The sequence below is a fragment of the Sciurus vulgaris genome, assembly GCF_902686455.1.
Source record: "Sciurus vulgaris genome assembly, chromosome: 4".
Lineage (NCBI taxonomy): Eukaryota > Metazoa > Chordata > Mammalia > Rodentia > Sciuridae > Sciurus > Sciurus vulgaris.
In genome coordinates, this window is record NC_136464.1 from 34894713 (window position 1) to 34913334 (window position 18622).

The following is an 18622-nucleotide window of genomic DNA, read 5'->3' on the forward strand; positions in this document are numbered from 1 at the left end:
GTTAATGTGTGTTGTTTTCAGTCACTATATCTGAGGCACTTGTTGAGGCAGTAACGGTGACTCATACAAATACTAACTATCTCACAGAATTATGAGAAAGGATAAGTAAAAGGAAAAGAGGAAATGGCTAAAGCTAGGCAGGGGAATCAAAAGTTTTATGATGGGGAAGATGGTGGTAAAGGGAAAATTATAAATTTTGGTAAGATAATTAGAGTAGCAATATTGAGAAATTGTTCTGTTGGGGTAAAAGGCTGTCTGTTGTTCCACACTTCTGTCAACACCTCATTAATATGTCGTCCTTTTCCAATGAAGATTGTTAAAAATGGAAACAATGTAGTTTTCATGTGCATTTCAATTTTTAATCTACTCCACATCTTTTTTAGTTGAGAAGTATTGATCATATGTATTTATGGGGCACATTGTGATATAAGTATTCATGGAACAACAATTGATCATGATAGTTAGCATAGTCATTATCTCAAAATTTGTCCTTTATTATGGGCAGGATGTGTAATATCTCCCCTTTTAAGTATCTTGAAATATGCAACAAATCATTATTAATAATAGGGACCATGTTCTACACTATATCATCAGAACTAATTCCTCCTGTCTACCCTAAACTTTGAACCTTTAACTAGCTTCTCTTCTTTCTCCATCCACTCACACCCTCACCCAGTCCCAAGTTCTAGTAACCATTACTTAACACTAATCTAAGAGTTTGACATGTTTATATTATTCAAAAATTGAAACTATGTGACTTTATCTAGCTGTGCATGACTTATTGCACTTCTCATAATGTCCCCCAGATTTTTCCTGGTTTAAAGTGATGACATAGTGAAAAGCCACTAATGTTTTAAAATACAGAGTGGCTAATGCAAGTGTTGGAGTAAGGGAACAGGAAGCACACCTTTGTGAAAACCGAGAACACTCTCTACAGTGGGGTTCCATGTTCACTGGAATTCAAATGAATAGTGTGGTGAGAAGCAGATCAGAGGAGACACTTGACAGAGAAGGAGGTGGAGCATGTCCCAAAGAGGAAATTCCAGATAACACCACAGCAGAAGCCAAAAAGACTGCTCTTCTTCAGACAGGAATGAAGCAGATCTGGTATGCAGGTGGCACAGAGACAAGCCCCTTGGAAACTGGGGTGGTATCAAGATCCTTTGGGTCCACCACAGATTTCAGGTGAAAGTTCTGTAAGATGGTGGTCAGGAATAAGAACAGTTCCATGCGGGCCAGACCTTCTCCTGCACAAGCCCGTTTTCCTGAAAAATGAAAAAAAAAAAAAAAAAAAAAACCAAGTGAGAGAGGATAAATACTCCTTGCACAGTATATTTCTGACCGGTACAAGAAAAACACAGTCACTATTCACCAATTATTGGAGGGATGGATGGATGGATGGATGGATGGATGGATGGATGGACATACCAGGAATAAGTATAAGGAGGTATTATAGATTAATAGTAGAGTTACCTAGTTCTTGTGAGATACTGCATTGTATCCTCAGTACAACATAAAAGTAAACAAATTAAATACATGAAAAATTAAATCTGTTGTTTCCATCTACAAATAAAAAAAATTTAAATGAGTAAATAGAAGGACAGCTGATTAGATAGAATGGACACACCTGTTATCCACCAAATAATTTATAAGCACTGTTCATTCCATCCATGTTTATTGAGCATCAGCTCTATTCTAAGAAATAAATTAACCATACCACATTAAAACTGTTGTATTGACATTTCATGTTTCCATCAATCTTTTCCCAGAAATACACATTGATTACTTGTGTTCCCTGTTCCCAGTCTGATTTCCATGATCTCTCCTCTCATTCATCTGATCCAATGAGTTTCATCAGCCTTAAACATAGAATGCAGTTTCAAACGTTATCTCATTCTGTTAGTTTTGCCCAGGTTGCACTTCATACTTCTCTCAGATCGTAGATCAAATGTTATTTTCTTTAACACTGTTTGTGATTCCACCAGGCTCTAGGGTCTTATCCTCTTTGGTCTTACTCAGCAGTGAAGCTTTTATTATTTAAATCATTACTCGTGATTTGTCTAACCTTCTGAAATAGGAATTCCATTAAGGTGAGGCTGATCTTCGTCATATGAGTATCTAGTGCAAAACCTAAAAGCAACCCTGAGAAGCCAAAGAATAAATTTGGGTCACGATATGCCAGAGATTCAGCACATAAATTAGGTTTGAGGGCCCTGTGTCCCAACTATTCAGAATGTAGGGAGATAAGGGTGCTCTGGTGTACTTAAAGATAATCTGCCCGACTCACAAGGTTTGCTGACCATCATTCACCAGTCAGAAGGCTCTGGCATCCTTAACCAGAAGCAAATATCCTACTCCTATGATCAATGGTCTCTGTAAAAATGCCCTGCCTCTCTTCATTTCTTTTTCTTTGCCTCTTATAAGGGTGCTCTAGTGTCCTTTGTTCTATTTGAATGTCACTCAATCCTTTTTATCCCTCACTATGTGGTATGAGAGAACAGGCAGCAGACATTTTCTCCCTCTGCCATCATGAACAGCCAATCTTTTCTTCTATGTCCCACAAGACTAGTCATATTGAATTACAATAATCTCTTTATCAATCTGCTTGGTTAATTGGGACACTTCTGCTGCCCTATTCTGTGCTGGGGATACTTACCATGGAGGCAAAATATGGAAGGTACTCACCAAAGTTATGGAATTAGATACTTGTCACAGGGAAGATGAAGACAGTAGAGATAAATTTCATCTTCTGAGAAGTGTTCTGGGAGCACAGTGTTGTATTTTGAGGCATGACTCAATGGAACCTTTCTTTAGCTTTCTTACTTTGGAAGAACTAGGTCAATTCACCCCAAGCCCCAGTAAGCAGACTGATGTTGTAGCCTGATCTTGGACACTGTATGGCCACTGAGAGTGTTGCTCTTGACCATGTGCAAAGAACATTTCTACCAGCTCCAAAATGACCATTATGCAGGTTTAACTGATCCCATGAAGGTGTTGCCCCACTGAAGTCCCAGTGGAAATAATTTCTATTACCTGTTGAGAAAGGCATGAAGTAGTTACTCTTCTTGAATTTTCCATTCTTATCCAGGAAATGGCCTGGGTCAAATTTCTCTGGGTTGGGGAATTCTTTGCTGTCATGCAGCACAGATGTCAGAGATGTTATTATGGTTGTTCCCTGCAATGAGCAGAAACTGATAAACTGAGTTGTAAAGAAGTCATAGAGCTATAGAAAACGTTGAATATGCTTAGTCCAAACATTATGATCTACAGATAAGAAGTTTTTTTCCAAAGAAGAGCAGTGATATTTTCAGCTAGCCAACCAAATAATAAAATACAAGTGTAAGACCAGTGACTAGGACATTGGTAAAATGCCCCCGGTAGCATTTGACATAGGGAGTACTTGAGTACTTGAGCTCCAAACTTTCTTTTCTCCTCATCATGTTTGGATGCTGATGTCTGCTCCTAATCAATACTCTATTTAATCACTTCAGTTTTCACACATCTTAATAGGATTCTGCTTTAAAATGGGTCTGTGGCTTTTTAAATATCCAGGATATTTTATAAGACCTTTCTAAGATAATAAAAAGTACAGCAAAACCAACTTAATGTATTTAACATTATCACAAAATTTGAGTTTTCTTAGAACTGTGCAGATCTCTCACTTTTTTAGATGAATCCTATGTTCCCCAAATGCAAAATGGATAATAAATTTTGAAAAAAATATTAATTTTCTAAAATGTTTTGACAATCATAAAAAGGCCATAGTTTTTAAAACATTTCATATTTCTTTAAATTCAGTATGTGAAAATGTTTATTTTTCTACATTTTATTCATACTTTACAATTTTACATGATACTGTGATTTTTTGTTTTACATTCATATTTGCACATAATATAACACTATAATTTGGTCAGTATCATTTCCTTGTACTTCCCCTTTTCTTTCACTCCGACTCCCCCTGGTACCTTTGTCTTCTCCACTGATTTTTATTCAGTTTTAATGAAACTTCCCACTGATTTCTTCTTCCTTATTTCCCCCTAATGTCTACATATAACAGTAAGCTTGTGTCCCGTGGCTTTCTGACTTTGACTTATTTTGCTCAACATAATACTCCCAACTCCATCTCTTTTCCTGTAAATGACATAATTTCATTTTTATGGTTGAATAAAACTCCATTGTGTATATGTACCATATTTCTTTATTCTTTCATCTATTGATGGATATCCAAGCTGGTTCGTGTATTGACTGTTGTGAACATTGCTGCTCTTAACATGGATATGCATGTATCACTTTAGTATGCTGACTTTATGTACTTAGAATAAATGGAGGGGTGTATTCAATTATGCAGTGGGTCCTGGGATTACAAATGTTTCTTGAGGTTGGAAAGATAGATATTATGCAAAAATTGTATGAATTCAACACTTTTCATAGAGAAACAAGTAGACTGGGCATGGTGGCATGTGCTTATAGCCCTAGATGCTAAGGAGACGAAGGCCTAATGATTGCTTGAAGCCAGGATTTTGGAGCCAAACTATCAAACATAGAGAATTCTTGTCTCAAGAAAAGAAAGGTAAAGAAATGAAACAATTACATGATCATTTACTCCAAGACACAAATATTTAACTGGAAATCAATCACCAATTTAATTGTAGGAGCTAAAACTATTAGAATTCTTGGAAACATGTAATAGCCAATTGTGCAATTTGAGCTGTCAAATAATTTTACTTATGACATAAAGGGCAAAGTATAAAACAAAAATGATTCTGTCAGTTTATCATAAAGTTAAAAAATTATGCAAAATTATTGATCTTAGGTAATTACTTTAAAGAAATGAAAATATAATCAACCTCACATTTCTACACAAATGTTCATATTGCTTATATTTGAAAAACCAAAATCCAGAAACAATCAAAATTATCCAACTCCTTATGAGTGAATAAAAAATTCAAGGTATTCTTTGTAATGGAATACTATTTAGTAATAAAAGGAATGAACTACTAATACATGTAAATGAAAACAAATCCAAAATGTAATCTTCTACACTAAAAAAAAAAAAAAAAAAAAAAACCAAACATGAAAATATAAGGGAGAAGTAAGGTATAGGGAGGGCACTAGGAGGAGGAAGAAGGGAGGGGAGGGCACAGGAAGATACTTGAGAATGAAATTGATCAAATTATTTTATGTGCAAGTATCAATTGGCCACAATGAAACATATTATTCTGTACAATTATTACATGCCAATAAAAAGTTTTAAAAATTCAGATCAATAAGAAGAGTATTGGAGAAAGAATAAATGAAGGTAAAACAGCAAGAGATAAATTATTTGATTATGTGGTGTTCTATGTCATATTCTATTGTATGACTTTCTTGATAAATCAGGACTATAGGTACAGAAATCAGTACAGAAATTTGAATGAAAATGATATGCTCTAGTGTTCACCAGGGCCTAGACATGAGGAAGTCTCTCATACGAGGATTAAGAAACTTTATGGGGTGATGGAAATATGATATCCATAGACAAAGTATCTCTCTGTGATTCTTAGGCTGCTTTCAAACTTGTGGGCACAAGCCATCCTCCTTCTTCAGCCTCCTGAGTAGCATGGCCTCTCATGCCCAGAAATATTTTATATTTTAATTTTTCTGTGGCTGCAGCAGTGCATATATTTGTCCCAACTCATTGGACTGTATACATAAGAGATTCAGTGGGAGGTTGGGGATGTAGCTTAGTGGTAGAGTGCTTGTATAGCATGCACAAGACCCTGGGTTTGATCAATACCAGGGCAAAAAAAGAAAATGAGGGAATTTATTTTACATTGAATCACTTAGAACTCCACCAAAAATAGAACAAGGTTGAGTAATATTCCATTGCATTTCTGTGCCTTAATTTCTTTATCCATTCTTCTGTTGAAGAGCACCCAAAATACATTCTACCGTCATGTATAACTTAAAAGCACAAATTAATAGAAATATAGATAAGGAACTGTATCAAAATGAATACACGGTGAATATTAAGTTTTCCTTTCACTTAACCACAGAACACACTTTGGACTCTTCAGAAACCATTGTTGCCACCAAGTAGTGATATGTTCCTTCGTAATTGTTCTATGGATGTAAGGCAAATAAACCTGTATTCAACAGCTTTCTGCAACTTCTTGTGTTGCTCCTTTTTCCACCCAAATTAAAAGTATTCTGTTGAATTTTTATTTTGTATTAACAGAAAAATTCAGGTACTGCCTTATGTTATACATACAGTCACATTTTATATGCTGAATTTTATGACAGCCCTATTACACTGCTGACAATTTTAGGCAATTTACAAAATTTCTTTGTGACAAACAACTGTAATGAGCACATATTGGACATTCCTGTTTGCACTTAGAGTATATATCAAAAATTAGATTTTCTACATCATAGAATATACATTTTATATATATGTTTATATATAAATATATATATATATATATTTTTTTTTAGACCAAGTATTGAACTGAGGGTGCTTAACAATTGAACCACATTCTCAGCCACATCTCTTTTTATTTTTTATTATTTGAAATAGAGTCTTGCTAAGTCCTGGGGCATCACTAATCTGTTGAGGCTGGCTTTGAACTTGTAATCCTTCAGCCTCAGTCTCCTGAACTGCTGCAATTATAGGTATGTGCCAATGAGACTGCGTTATATTTTTACTTATATAGATACTGCCAAATTGTTCTTCAAAATGGATGTACCAGTTTAGAATTCTGCCAACAACACATGAAACTGCTCACTGATACATACATATCTTCATCAACATAATGCTTTCTCAGCCTTTGCACTAGAGATTTGGATGAAAATGATATCCCCTAGTTTTAGCTTTTATTTTGCAGATGTTACCTGGTCAACTCTCACAGAATCATATAAGGAAGCAAATAATGTATTATCAACAATGTGCAAATGAGAATGCCAAGGCTCAAAGGGATCACAAATCTACCCAAGATAATAGTTAAGAGTTTCAGAGCCAGAGTTGATACTGAGGTCCTCCTGACCTTGGATAAGATAAATTCTTAGATCAAGGTGACTTGCATTCCTAAGTAGTTGCCTGATATCCATTTTCTGGATACAGTTGACAGAAGGCAGTAACTGATTTGTTTAGAAGACAAAGGGGAAATACCCTTTCACACAAGTGACATTTCTTTCATCTGCTGCCCTGTATATGCAACTATGATCCTGATTCTGCATTTCCCTGGCTCAGAAATCAGAAGTCCCCAACACCAAAAAGTCATGCTCTTACTGCAGTAATTATCATTGACCCTTCCATAAACCATCCTTCTCAAAATGTTTCATCAGCCATTTCAAGATTGTGTGTTGTGTGTGTGTGTGTGTGTGTGTGTCTGGAGGGGGCAGTTTTATTGTCTGCCACCTGTCTGATTAAGTCCTCAAGTAAGAACCTCTGTCTTAGCGGTACAATTGCTCCATTGTAACACAGTTTAACATTTTAGAAAGGCATCATGGTACATGAAATGTGGATATTCATGATACTTCCAATGGTATAATGTAGGATAATATCCTAGAATTAAATACAAGAATATTTTTAGCAAACAAAACATTTTGTATTTCATAGAAAATGGAATTAAAAAATAATATCAATGATTTGCTGCAATTCCAATAGTTTTGATCACTCCATGAGACAGCACCAAAATGCATTTTTGTGTGATGTAGGTTGTTAGGTCTAGAGGATTTCTTTTTTCATTTATGTACTTATTTATGGTGTGAAGAAGTACTGAATTAATGTAAAGATCAAATCAGGATAAGTAGCATTTTCATCATGTTATTTTTTCTTTTCTTGCATTTGAACTGCTCTCCTCATTATTTACAGGACGCAAAATAAATGGCTGTACGGTAAAGTTATCTTAGTGTGCTATAGAACACAAGGATGTATTGGCTCTATCTAACAATATTTTGTTGCCCTTCATCCAAAAATGATGAAAGATACTGAATCCTATTTGGAAAATCCTGAGATAAGTGCTGTCCTACACAAAGACCTCAAGCCACACATTTAAGTTTAATTAGTGAACAATTAAGTTAAATAAAAATTAAACAAATTTAAAGTAAAATAACATTGGGCAGCAGATATATAGAACATTTCTATGAGTCATAAAGTTTTGTGAAAAGGGCTCAGACCAAAAATTAGAAAATCACAACCCATCCAAATTCATTCTCTCACCTGTTCATATATAGCAATTTTTAAAAATTAAATGACCATTCTATTTTATGAGTTCTAGGCTTATGAAATATAAAGCAATAGGAAGTCAAGCATGGTGAGGCATGCCTGTACTTCCAGTGACTTGGAAGGTTGAGGTATGATGATCCCCAGTTCTGGACAGCCTGAGCAACTTAATGAGAACCTAACCAACTTGGTAAGGCCCTGTCTCAAAATAAAAAATTAAAAGGGCCAGGTTTAGGTCAGTTGCAAAGCACCACTGGGCTCAATCCCCAATACAAAAAAAAAAAGGAGGAAATAAAACAAAGATTAATTAGAACCTTTAAACCACATTTAATACTAATATTTAGATTCAAATATTCTTTTGATAAAATCATATGAATTGCTAAAAAATAAAATATTAATTCTTTATATGATGAATCTTGTTTTTATTTTTAAATTTTTTGAATTTTAATTTATTGTACACAAATGGGATCAACTATCATTTCTCTTTTTGTAACAAAGTAGTGTCATACCATTTGTGTAAACTTAACGGTAATGATGTTTGTTTCATTCTATTATTTTCCTTTCCCCACACCCTCTCCACCCTCATATTCCTGTATACAATCCATCCTTCTTCCATTATTGTCTCCCTTCCACACCCTATTTTGTATCATCATCCATGTATCAGAGAAATCATTCAGCCTTTGGGTATTTGGGATTGTCTTATTGCACTTAGTAGATATTCTCAAACTCCATTCATTAACCTGCACATGCCATAATTTTATTCTTCTTTTTCATTAAATAATATTCAATTGTGTATATGTACCACAGTTTCTTTATCCATCCATCTATTGAAGGGCATTTAGGTTGGATTTACAATCTACCTACTGTGAATTGAGCTTCTATAAATATTGATGTAGCTGTGTCACTGCACTACACTGATTTTAAGTCCTTTGGGTATAGGCCAAGGAGTTGGATAGCAGGGTCAAATGGTGGTTCCATTCCAAATTTTCTAAGGAATCTCCATACTGCTTCTAGAGTGGCTGCACTAATTTGCAACCCCAGCAGCAATGTATGACTGAACCTTTTCCCCACATCCTTGCCAACACTTATTGTTGCTTGTATTCTTGATAATAGACATTCTAATTGGGGTGAGGTAAAATCTTAGGGTAGTTTTAATTTGCATTTCTCTTATTACTAGAGATACTAAACATTTTTCTTCATATATCTGTTTACTGCTTGTAGATCTTCTACTGTGAAGCATCTTCTCATCTCCTTAGGCCATTTATTGACTGGGTTATTTGTATTCTTTGCGTAAAGTTTCTTGATTACTTCATAGATTCTGCTGGTTCGTGCTCTATCTGAAGTATGTGTGCCAAAGATATTCTCCCATTCTGTAGGCTCTCTCTTCACATTGTTGATTGTTTCCTTTACTGAGAAAAAGTTTTTAAGTTTGAATCTATCCCAATATTGATTACTGCTTTTATTTCTTATGTTTTGGGAATCAATTAAGGAATTCAGGTCCTCAGCTGACATGATGAAGATTTGGACCTGCTTTTCTTTCTATTAAGTGCAGGGTTTCTGATTAAAAAACAATTAAACGCATGCTTAATGCATCACTTTTACTCAACACTCTTTGGCAATCCCAGACAGTCCAATAGCATAAGAAACAGAAATTAAGGTCACTTGGAATGGAAAATAATAAATAAAACAAATACTAACAAGATAGCAGGATAAGATACATAAGAAATCCCAAATGGATCTAAACACAAATTATTAGCAATGATTTAAAAAGTTACTAAGAATTATAGATATAAAGTCATTAAAATTGAATTAGCAACATATCCAAATGCCTGGAACATCATATTGGGAAATGCATTAGTCAAACTGTAAATTTTATATTAGCTTTCAACATTAATTAACTAATTAAAATCTTTCGGGGCTGTGGATATAGCTCAGTTGGTGGAGTGCTTACCTTGCATGCAGGAGACACTGGGTTCAATCTCCAGTACCAAAAAAAAAAAAAAAAAAAAAAAAAAAAAATATATATATATATATATATATAAAATAATACAAAAAATTTTAAAAAATACTTCTGAAAGTGTGAAATCACTCCACTGGAAACAAAACATTATCAGAAAAAAATAAAGAAAACACAAAAAGAATGAGAACACATACAATATTGTTAACTGAAATATTCAACACATTAAGATGTCAATTCGTTCCAAGTTGATCTATAGATTTAATATTATGCTGAAAAATATCCCAGGACAGTGTTTTTGGAAATTAACAAACTGATATCAAAATTCAATTGGAAATAGAAAGAGCTGAGAGTAGAAAAAACAATCTTGAAGGAGCACAACAAATATGGAAACTTCACACTGCTGGATATCAGGAACAGCTATGGAACTTCATGACCTACTCTGTCCAGCACTGAGGCCATCAAGGTACTTCATTGGATGAGCTTTGTACTTCTGTCCCATGGGTTGGCAGAGGATTTGGATCATAATGCTAATTTGGGGACTTTGATGTGAGAAAAACAACCTTACCTTAGGGATGAAGTAGTTTCTGAATTTAGTGTCACAGTTCACTGTGTGGGGCAGACTGGTTGGGACGAGGTCAATGTGTCTCTGGATCTCATGCAGGACAGCCTCTGTATAAGGCATACTGCTCTTGTCCTGCATGCAGGGGCTGCGGTGTCTGCCAATCACATGGTCAATCTCTTCCTGGACTTTTTCTGATAAGATAAAAATAAGACTAATGGAAAAGAGAAAAATAGTATATTTCTTAAAATAATTCAGAGTTATGTGAAGCATTATGGGTGTATTCAAATGTTATTAGAAATATGACTTACATGCAATAAGTACTTCTGGACATTAAAAAGATCATCATGATGCTATATTATCTATTTATATCTGTTTATCAAGATCTATCAACAATGATACACATACATAAATACATGTGTTTACATAAATGTATGATTCATATACATTTATAACTCTCCTACACATTAGATATTAAAACGTTCCTAAAAATTTATATAAGTTTAACTTTCTGGCATATATCAATATAAATATTAATGACAAAATGTTTCAAAATATCAGGTTATCTCATAATTCATTAATTATCATTGCCAAAAGCAAAACAGATATAAACATTAATTTTATGCCAAAATAAAATGTGCTTATAAAATTAAATTTGATTAATAAATCTACTTGTATGCATGTATGTGTGTGTTTTTGTGTTTTTGTAGAAGTGTTTGTAGTTTTCACTGGAACACTGTTCAATTTCTCATTCCTCATATGTAGTCTTTTTGAATCATTCAAGAAGTTTCTTCTAAAATGTTTATATTTCTAAATAATATTCTATCTTGGTTTCTTGATTTATACAATTTTAGAAAATTTCTAATGACAGACTGGTAAGAAAGATTAAGATCTGTCTCTACTCCATGCAAAATACATACCATGAATAAATATGCACACCCACACCCCTCACATACTTTCCCTCTACTCCAATTTATTTTGATCACCATTTTTGATTATTTTAATATATTTTATTTACACCCTTATAACCTCATAAACAGTGTTCACTGGTAAGGGAACTATGTTTAAGTTTTGTTAATTGCATATGCTTAACTTATATTTCAACAACTTATTCCAAATTCTAATTTTCCAGTTTCTTATTTTATATTCTATCCAAATTGTTATGCTTAGTAATAATTTTCTAAATGTTTAAATGTCAGACTCTCTTATTTTCCTGATCTTCCATTACATCTGTTTTATCTACTTAATATGGACAATTGGTTGTTTCCTAGGCCTGCTGCCCAGAAGCCTCACTTCAGCTCCCATCTTTATTCCTAAGGTCCCCTCATTCCTGGAACCTGTGACTGCTTCTGCCTTGATTTTAAATATTTGGATGGAGCATATGCTCTAATATATTCCTGTGAGAGTGAAAAAGAGGAATAAATTTTGAAGCAAACATGGATCTAAAAACATGTTTCCTTTCTTTTTGTTGATTTTTTATGTTGGTGTTCTTTTGGGTTTGTTGGTTGGTTGGTTGGTTTGGGTGGGGGGTTTTGTTTTTGTATTTGGTTTCCTCCTGTTTGTCCTGGGTATTGACCCAGAGGCCCTCTACCTCTGAGCCACCACCACAGCACTTTTGTTTTATTTTGAGACAGGCAGGCCTGGCTAGCCTTGAATTTGCCTAAATTTCCTGCTTCAACCTCCAAATAGCTGGGATTATAAGCTTGTGCCAACACAACTGGCTCTTATATTTTTCACTAACACAAAAAACAGCAGTTGCAGTTTAGAACTCTGTTGTCCTTCTGATTCATAATTCCTTATAGAAGACAGAATTTGATTCTGAAAGTTTATGTGATTTTTAACTTTACTTTGATGTTCTAAAATTGATTGCACAAACTCTTACCTTCAGTTCCCTTAGAGAGTAAACCTCTCTTCCAATGAGAGGAAAACAACTGCTCAAAGGAGTTGTAGCAGGTCATTCACAAGGTTTACTAAGGCTTCAATGGTAAATTCAGTCTGTGGATTGTCCTTTTCCTGAGCATAGAGGGGCTCCTATATTATTCTGCAATTTTCCCCTACCTTGATTGACACGGGGTGCTTCTAAATCTTGAACTTCATGGATAACTTTTGGTACTCAGACTGATTTTTCCACACTAATAAAACTTCTTCTGACATACAGGCTACAGTTTGATCCTCTCCGTAGAGTTCTGTCCCTTCTTTCTACCTCTGTGTTTCAGAAATTTGTTAAAGTTTTGTTGACCCTTTCCTTTACTCCTCTTCTCCCACATTAACAGGAGTAATTCTCACTTGTAAATACCATATAATAGTTTTTATGGAGTCCTGAAACAGGAAAAGATGGTGTTTGCTTCTATTCTGCTATGCATTACTGGCACTCTTTAAAGGTACATTCCTAAATTGAGTTGTTGGTGAAAAATAAACAATAAAAACATACTTCTGGAATAATAAAATTCCTTTAGGCATATCTTCTAAGTAGCAACACTTAAAAAAAGATTATTTTTCTAACCTTTTAGAAAACTTTTCAGACACTAGTAATACATCTGCAACCTCATTAATTTTCTACACTTTCTATTTACACTAACATAAAGAAATTTTATTCTCCCTGTCTAGCACTAGAGCATATTTTCAGAATAAGGAAAGATTTCCACAGAAATCTTGCAAGAACACACCTAATATTGCAAGCGGCTTTTCCATAGAAAGATCAATATGCAGTCTTAGGCCAACTCATGCTGGCTGTTGCATGCTGCAGATCACTTCCTAGTGGAATCAAGACGTGAACAGAGCTCCACTGCTTTGCTACTACCCATGCTGTCCTTCACTTCTCTGTCACTGTCCCCTACTGTGCCATGTTTTCTTTTTTATATCCGTTCACTAAATTTGGACAAATATAACTGGCAGCACAGAAATTTCAATATGGAAACGTCTTTCCGAGAAATAGATGAGGGCACTAGCAGAATCTTCCCATATTTCTGTTGTGAAATTCACCCTGCTCACCATCTGCAGTCATACCTGTGACCTCTGGGTTCTTCAACAGGTGAAGGAGCCCATATCTCAGAGTGGTGCTTGTTGTCTCTGTCCCAGCTGCAAACAGGTCATTCACAAGGATTACTAAGGCTTCAATGGTAAATTCAGTCTGTGGATTGTCCTTTTCCTAAGAATAATTCAGTGCACTTATTTCACAATTCATTTAGCATTTAATTATAATAATTTCAAAAGAAATCAGTAGGTTATAAGCATAAACCAACATAAAAACCAAAGAATACAATTTTATGAAAAGAGTCTGTGTGGTATGCTAAACTACAAATTAATTGTCCAAATGTCCATTTCTTACCCTCTTAACCCTTGTTGCCTAAAGATTCTGTTCCCCATTCTTTTTTGCAAATAGGAAGGACATGCAAAGTATTTCTCTTCCCTTCATTCTATGTAAACTAGAGACGTATAATGTAGTAAAGACAAAAATATATTTCAGATAGCAATATTTAAGCATGAAGATAAAAACTAGCATATTAAGTTCAATGTTTTAGTTCATTTTCTGTTGCTACAACAGACTACCAGAAACTGGGTGATTTATAAAAATAGAGGTTTATGTTGTCCCAGCAACCTGTCAACACTGCTACTTTATGAACAAACTTTCATTATGAGTTTTGAGGAGGACTATTTAAATGCAACTGTAAGATATTGTGAATGAAAATGGAAGGTTCCTGAGTCTCTAAACTTTCTGGGGTATTGTACTAACCCTAGTATAGGCCACCACAAAACGTTCTTAATGTAAGATGAATAAATTCATTAACCTAAGCACTGGCAAATGAGTATTCTCTGACTTGTAAATAAAGATGGTCATGATTGATAACAACAGGTAAACAGTAAAATTAAGGCTACATCATGGAAGATAAAATAATAAATCAAGAATATGCACATTTCTTCTCATGATGATTCACTGGGGCTCAGGATTTCCCACACATTCATTAAGAACTGGAAAATGTACAAAAGCTAATATGGCAGCACAGTATAAAACAACCAAAAAGGGAATGAATTACAAAGACAGAATGTACTCCAGATGTGAGGTGTCAGGTAACTTGGCTTAGGAAAAAATTACAAGAGTGAATTCCCCCTGATATTTATCCTGCACTTAAGATAAAAATTGAACAAGGCAGGACAAACATGAAGACAGAGAGTTTAGGTATTAACTGTTCATTTAGAATCAAGGAGAGCATAGGGATGATGCATATTCTGAGGTTAAGGGACTGACTCAATAGATCTCCAATACCTTCCGAATTGAGAAATAGAAAGAATAGAAAGTACCTGATAAGAGCAACTAATTTTGATTGAGGATTGAGTGAATTATTTGACACAAACATGACATCAGCAAGGATTAATTTTAAATATTGACTAACAGAAACTTGAAAACCTAGAATAACCCTAAAACTTAAATTATATATAAAATATAAAATTTTATAAATACACTATAGGCAAAATTTATTTTCTGCAGTTTATAAAATATCCAGGTGGGCTATAGGATGTTCAATAATATATAATCAACATTTAGAGAGTCGGCTATCTCAATAGGCATATTTTCTGGACAAGTTAACATTGACTTTACCTAGTTTTCTGAGATCAAAATTTCCAAGAAGACCCAAATAGGAGCACATTCCAAGGCATGGAGTAAAACATTCAGTATAGTTAAGATCAAACTACTGAAAATAAGTAAAATAGAAGACCAGAGGAACCCACAACATTGTAGTAGTTCCCTTAGCATCAATGAAAACATCAGTTCTACACAGAAAATCTCAGGCAGGAAGACTGTGGGAAATTTTCATAGAGCTAGCAGACAGGTCAATATCAAAAATATCATGTTCTCCAGCAAAAGAGAATGAATAAAAAGCAACAGACAGGTGCAGCATTCAGTGAGTGGTGGCTCAGTGGGTAAGGGAAGCTCCCCTCCATGAGACAAATGCATCCCTCTCACCAAGTTTGAGAAAAGCAGACATCATTGTTTAACACAGTCACATCTGAGCAGAAAACAAACTCAGATGACATGATCTTATACTTCGAAGTACACCTCATCCAAAAATAACATAAAATAAAACAACAACAACAAAGTCACCAAAAAAAAAACAAGACGTGTAGAAGTGACTTTTAAAAAATCATGAATATAGCAGGATACAAGAACAACAAGCAAAATTCAATGGATTTATTATTACTCTAATAATAAATCTTCTGAGAAAGAATTCAGGAAACAATTCCATTCAAAATAACCTCAAAAACTCAAATTGAGTTAAGAATAAATCTAACCAAGGAAGTGCAGATCTCTACACTGAAAATCTTAGAATGCTAAAGAAAGTAATTGAAGAGAACCATAGAAGATGGGAAATCTATCCATAGTTTTGGACAGGCAGAATTAACATTATTTAAATGGTGATATTATAAAAAATGAGATATAGGTTTAATGTAATATTGATCAAGATAAAAATGGTATTCTTCACAGAACTAGGAAAATCAGTCCTAAAATTAATAAGACTCAGAACATCCAAAGCAATAATGAGCAATAAGAATAATTCTGGAAGCCACACAATATATAGTACAAATTATACTACAGTGTTAGTAATAAAAATAACATAGTATGGCAAAAAAGAAGGCATAAAATCCAACAATACAGAGACAAATCCACATAGACACAGTCCTCTGGTACTTGACAAAACTGCCAAAAATATATGTTTGAGAAAAGATACATTTTTAACCACAGACACTGAGAAAACTTGTTATTGATATGTAGAAGATTAAAACTCAGTTATTGTCACTAACCCTCAACAAAGGTAAACTCAAAGTGGATCAATGAGAGAGGCATTAGATCCGAAAATGCAACAGCTAAAAGAAAACCTAAGGTCAGTATTTGAACATATTGGCACAGGTACCAATATCCTGAATAAGATATCTAAAGCTCAAGTAATAAAACCAAGAATGAATCAATGAGATGTTTTCAAATTAAAAAGATTCATCACAGCAAAAAAACAAACAAACAAAAAAAAAAAAATCAAGAGCATTAAAAGCCTAGAGATTTGGAGAATGTCTATTCCAGGTGCTCTTATGACAGGGGATTACTATCTAGAATTTAAAAGTACCCTTAACACCAAACAGATAACACAATCAGGAATCGGACAAATAAACTAAACAGACATTCTTCAAAAGAAGAAATGTAAATGACCTACAAATATATAATAAAAATGCTCAGCATCCCTGGTGATGGAGAAATACAACTCAAAGTTATATTGAAATATTATTACACTCCAGTTAGTATGTCAACCATCAAGAATAACCATGTTTATAGCAGTACAATTCACAATTACCAAGTTATAGAACCAACCTAGATGTCTTCAATACACAAATTGGTAATGAATATTGATAAATATACACAATAAAGTTTCATTCTACCATGAAGAAGAATGAAATTGCGTCACTTCTTAGTTAATGAGTGAAACTCGAGGACATCATGCTAAAAAATATCCTGACTCATAAAGTCAGAAGAGCCATGTTTTCCTTATAAGTAGAGTGTAGAGAGATAAAAGAAGTAGAAGGGAAAATAATAGAGTAAGAGAGTCCAGAGAAAGAAAAGAGGAAAGGACATGGTGAATTACTGGAGCACAAAATCTACCAAATTATGCTATGTTCAAGTATGAACCATACTACAATGATCATGTATATGCAGGATTCAATGTAGTATGTTCACACATGTGTGTGTATGTGTTTGTGTGTGTGTGTGTATGTATACACACACACACATACATTTACACATAGCTCATCAACAGCAAGCTAAGCTAGAATTAGAAATCCCCAGCATCCCCCAGTGGAGACAGTTAAAATAGAGAAACCAGGGTGTCTAAACATAAATAAATAAAAACTGTTTGAACTTCTAAAGTGTCCAACTAGAAATCCCTGAAGTTTACCTTTTTTTTCAAACTGCAGTACATTTCCCCCTTTTGTCACTTATATATAATAATGGGTATTGGTACACTGGTTTTCAGAATACACATGACCAATAGTCACTTATGCTCTACTATTCACTGGGTTGGTGAGGGCCCAAGTTGTGACTCAGCCTGGGCACAGAGAGAATGTAAAATAGAATGGACAAGATGATCTTCATCTCAGAAAATTGTGAAATAAAAACATTGGAGGAAAGGTCTCTATTTCAAAAACCTGAGAAAGAAAAAATTACTTATTCGATACCACCGATATTGCCTCAACTACTTGGTAAAAACTGTTTCCTACTGTCTCCCCAAATTTTGTGTTAGTCAGAATTATCTCTTGTTTTTATGTATTTTATCAATTAAGTCAATCATTTCTTTTTTTTTTCTTTTTTTGAGCATTTTTAATTAAAAATCATAAATTTACATAGGGCAAATTGTTTGATTCATTGTTATTTTTTTTCCTTTCCCTCCTACCCCTCCCAACCATCCCAACCCTCTTTTCCCTCTATACAGTCCTTCCTTCCTCCATTCTTACCACCCTCCTTATCGCTAAATCTAAACCTAACCCTAACCCTAATGCTAACAGCCCCTACGCCGCATTATATGTCCTCATCCGCTTCTCAGCGAGATCATTCCTCCTTTAGTTTTTTGAGATTGGCTTATCTCACTTAGCATGATATTCTCCAATTTCATCCATTTGCCTGAAAATGCCATAATTTTAACATTCTTCATGGTGGAGTAATATTCCATTGTATATATATACCACAGTTTCTTTATCCATTCATCAACTGAAGAGCATCTAGGTTGGTTCCACAATCTGGCTATGGTGAATTGAGCAGCTATGAACATTGATGTGGCTGTATCTCTGTAGTATGCTGATTTTAAGTCCTTTGGGTAGAGGCCAAGGAGTGGGAATGCTGGGTCAAATGGTGGTTCCATTC

The 18622-nt window shown here is 34.4% G+C and overlaps 1 protein-coding gene across 2 annotated transcripts in view; it reads right to left on the reverse strand.

Moving 5' to 3' along the window:
* Nucleotides 1–345: 345 nt before the first annotated feature.
* The window catches only part of LOC306660040 (cytochrome P450 2C18-like), a 47120-nt gene continuing 28843 nt past the window's right edge, over nt 346–18622 (reverse strand). The window contains exons 6-10 of one of the 2 annotated variants that reach the window (XM_079138107.1): nt 13729–13870; nt 10729–10916; nt 9512–9607; nt 3034–3175; nt 346–1265 (exon numbers count right to left, since the gene is read on the reverse strand). In XM_079138107.1, coding sequence (XP_078994233.1) covers nt 1084–1265; nt 3034–3175; nt 9512–9607; nt 10729–10916; nt 13729–13870 — 750 coding nt within the window. In that variant the 3' untranslated portion in view covers nt 346–1083. The remainder of the gene's footprint in view (nt 1266–3033; nt 3176–9511; nt 9608–10728; nt 10917–13728; nt 13871–18622) is intronic. The other variant, XM_079138108.1, reaches the window with a different exon arrangement.